We start from the raw sequence: 3178 nt of genomic DNA on the forward strand, positions 1-3178 counted from the left end.
ACATGCTGTATAGCTCCTACGTGTTTGAATTTTTAAATTGGTTTTATTGTAGTTTATTTCTAATATTATGCCATTATGATCTGAAAAGATGATTGATATGATATCAATCTTCTTGAATTTCAAGAGACTTTGCCTGTGTCCCAGTATGTGGCCTATCTTTGAAAATGTCCCATGTGCACTTGAGAAGAATGTATTTTCTGTAGCTTTTGATTTTTTGTCTAGAGGATTTATCCAGCGGTGTCAATGGGGTATTAAAGTCCTCTACTATGATTGTATTGCTGCTGATCTCTCTCTTGATATCTTCCAGAAGTTTTTTTTATGGATTTGGGTGCTCCTGCATTGGGTGCATATATGTTTACCAAAGTTATATCCTCTTTGTATGGATACCTTTAGTATTATGAAGTAGCCTTCCTTATTTCTAGTTATGGCCTACTCTTTGAGGTCTATTTTGTCAGATATAAGTATTGCTATCCCAGCTTCCTACTTCATTTCCATTTGCCTGAAAGGTATTTTTCCAACCCTTCACTTTTAGTCTATGTGAATCCTTTGTTCTGAGGTTGATCTCTTGTAGACAACATATATTTGGGTCATGTTTTCTTATCCATTCAGCCACTCTGTGTCTTTTGACTGGAGCATTTAGTCCATTTATGTTTATGTTTAAGGTCATTATTGATAGGTACATGTTTGTAGCCATTTATATTCTTTATGCCTGTATTTCTTCTTCCCGTTCTATTTTTTCTTTTTACGACAATCCCTTTAGCATTTTTTGCATTGCTGGCTTGTTGGTAATAAACTCCCTTTGCTTTTTTTTTTGTCTGTGAAGCTCCTTATTTCCCCTTCAATTTTGAATGATAGCCTTGCTGGATAGAATATTCTTGGATTCAAAGCCTTGCTTTGAATCACTTTTTATACTTCATTCCATTCCTTTCTAGCCTGATGTATTTCTGTTGAGAAATCATTTGATAATCTAGTTTGAGATCCTTTGTAGGTAACTCTTTGTCTCTCTCTCTCTCTGACAGCCTTAAAGATTCTCTCTTTGTTGGTAACATTTGCCATTGTAATTTTGACATGTCTTGGTGTGTGGCTTTTGGGTTCATCTTAATTGGAACTCTCTGTGCTTGTGTGACTTTTCCATCCCAAATTTGGAGTCTTCTGTTATTATTTCTTCAAATATGCTTTCTAATCCTTGCTCCTCTCTTGTCCTTTTGGCACTCCTATTATACATATGTTACTTTGTTTCCTGTTGTCCCAAAGCTCCCTTAGGCTCTTCTCCTGCTTTCTAATATTTTTATCCAATTGCTGCTCAGATTGGGTGTGTTTTTCTGGCCTTTCTTCCAACTCACTAATTCAATCCTCTGCTTCTTCTAATCTAATGTTGAAAGTTTCCATTGTGTTTTTTATTGTAGTTATATCATTCTTGATTTCCTTTTGATTCTTACATAAGTTGTTGGTTTTCTCATCCATCCATTTTATGAACTGTATGGCTCTTACGATGAAATCTTTTTCTGACATATTGCATGCCTCTATTTTATTTAGTTCCTTTTCTAGCAATTCCTCCTTTTCTTTCATTTGGGTTTGTTACTTTGTCTCCCATTTTTGCTCTTACTGAAGGGTCCAGGCGCAGAGTCCTGAGGGGCCTATGGCTGAAGTGGAGGGCTTGGTGGGAGGGTCGCACACCTGAGAGTCACTGGAGAATCCAGGCTCTGGGATGCGAGGGGGCCGTGGCTGAAGTGGTGAGTTGGTGAGAGCGTTGCACACTCTGGGACCCACAGGAGCCTGAGGCCAGGAAAGCTGCAGTCCTGGTGTTTGTGCGTCTGCAGCTGAGATAGCAGGTCTTTGGATAGAGTGGCTATAGGGTCCCAGGTGGTGTTTGAGGCCAGTCTCAGTGGTAGTAGGGATAGGCTCCTAGTCTTAGCAGCTGTCCCTTTCAAGATGGCGTGGTTTCTGAGCCAGAGTTGGCTGCCCAGGAGTGCTTGCAGCAGTAGCAGGGATTCCCCTTCTAGGGGAGCCCAGTCTTCAGGCTCCTGAGACTCCTGGAGATCTAACTGCCCTCATATATCCACACACTTCCCTTTTACTCCCTCACAGCCATCCTGCTGGCCACCATCCTCACTCCCTCTGTAACCAACATTCTGCACAACTTACCCATGTCACCAGCAAACAAGCCCTGCTGAATTCTGTTGCCAAAAGAATGACTCTGTGATACCTCTTCTGTTCCATGTGGCACTTGTCACGTATGTATCATATTTTGTTTGAGGTCCTTGTTTTTGAACTTCAGCAGCCAGAACTTCATGGCTTCATCTTGTAAATCCTTCCTGCAAATCTTTTATTTTCATCCAGTTGCATGAGGCCAAGGTAATATGAGAAACACACTTTTGTAATGGGTCTTCCCCCTGTCGCCACAGTCAACTTTCATTTCCTCACCATTTTTCTGTTTGCAGGTTGTTGGCATAAAACAGAAGAGGAGGAGGAATGTTCTGATGGAAGTGTTTCTGTACAAGTGGAGTCAAAATTCATGGCTTCTAAGACAGTGCCACCAACCCATAAGACCCACCTCTGTAAGCAGTGTTTCTCAATTTTAAAAGATATTCAACTGACTGAGTCACAAGCAGCATACTTTGAGCAGAAAGCCTTCTTCAGTGACACATGTGTGAGAAACTTCTGTTCCAATGTAAACCATCACCAGCAACAGAGGGATACCAGTGGAGAGAAGTTCTGGAAAGAAGCTATGGACAGGGACTTGTTTGTGACCAGGTGCAGCTTCTACTTGTCAGGGGTTCCTTCAACCACTAGGGAGGCTGGGAACGACTGGCCAGCCAGCTCAGGGTTGTTGCAGCCCCAGGCATCTCTTAACACTGAGGAGCCTCACAGGGGCAATGAGATTTCACAGAAATTTCACAATGTAAAAAGTCATCATCAGTGGAACAAACATGAAAGTGCTGCAAGCCACAGACATAAATTTGTTCAACATCAGGGTCTCTGCTCTGGTGAAGTGAAATATGAGTGTAACAAATGTGGGAAAGTTTTTAGATGTATCATTAACCTCACTCAACATCAGCGAGTTCACACTGGAATTATGTCCTATGAGTGTACTGATTGTGGGAAGCTCTTCCATCAAAGATCTTCCCTCACTAAACATCATAGAGTTCATACTGGAGAACAAAATTATGAGATTAAT

General features: G+C 41.3%; 1 protein-coding gene across 1 annotated transcript in view; it reads left to right on the plus strand.

The window, feature by feature from the left end:
* The window catches only part of LOC102771780 (zinc finger protein 551-like), a 7875-nt gene that overhangs the window by 3719 nt on the left and 978 nt on the right, over window positions 1-3178 (plus strand). The window contains exon 2 of the mRNA XM_015571806.1: window positions 2442-3178. Within this exon, the coding sequence (XP_015427292.1) occupies window positions 2442-3178 (737 nt within the window). The remainder of the gene's footprint in view (window positions 1-2441) is intronic.

This window comes from Myotis davidii, unplaced genomic scaffold (assembly GCF_000327345.1).
Source record: "Myotis davidii unplaced genomic scaffold, ASM32734v1 scaffold729, whole genome shotgun sequence".
In the NCBI taxonomy this organism is placed as follows: domain Eukaryota; kingdom Metazoa; phylum Chordata; class Mammalia; order Chiroptera; family Vespertilionidae; genus Myotis; species Myotis davidii.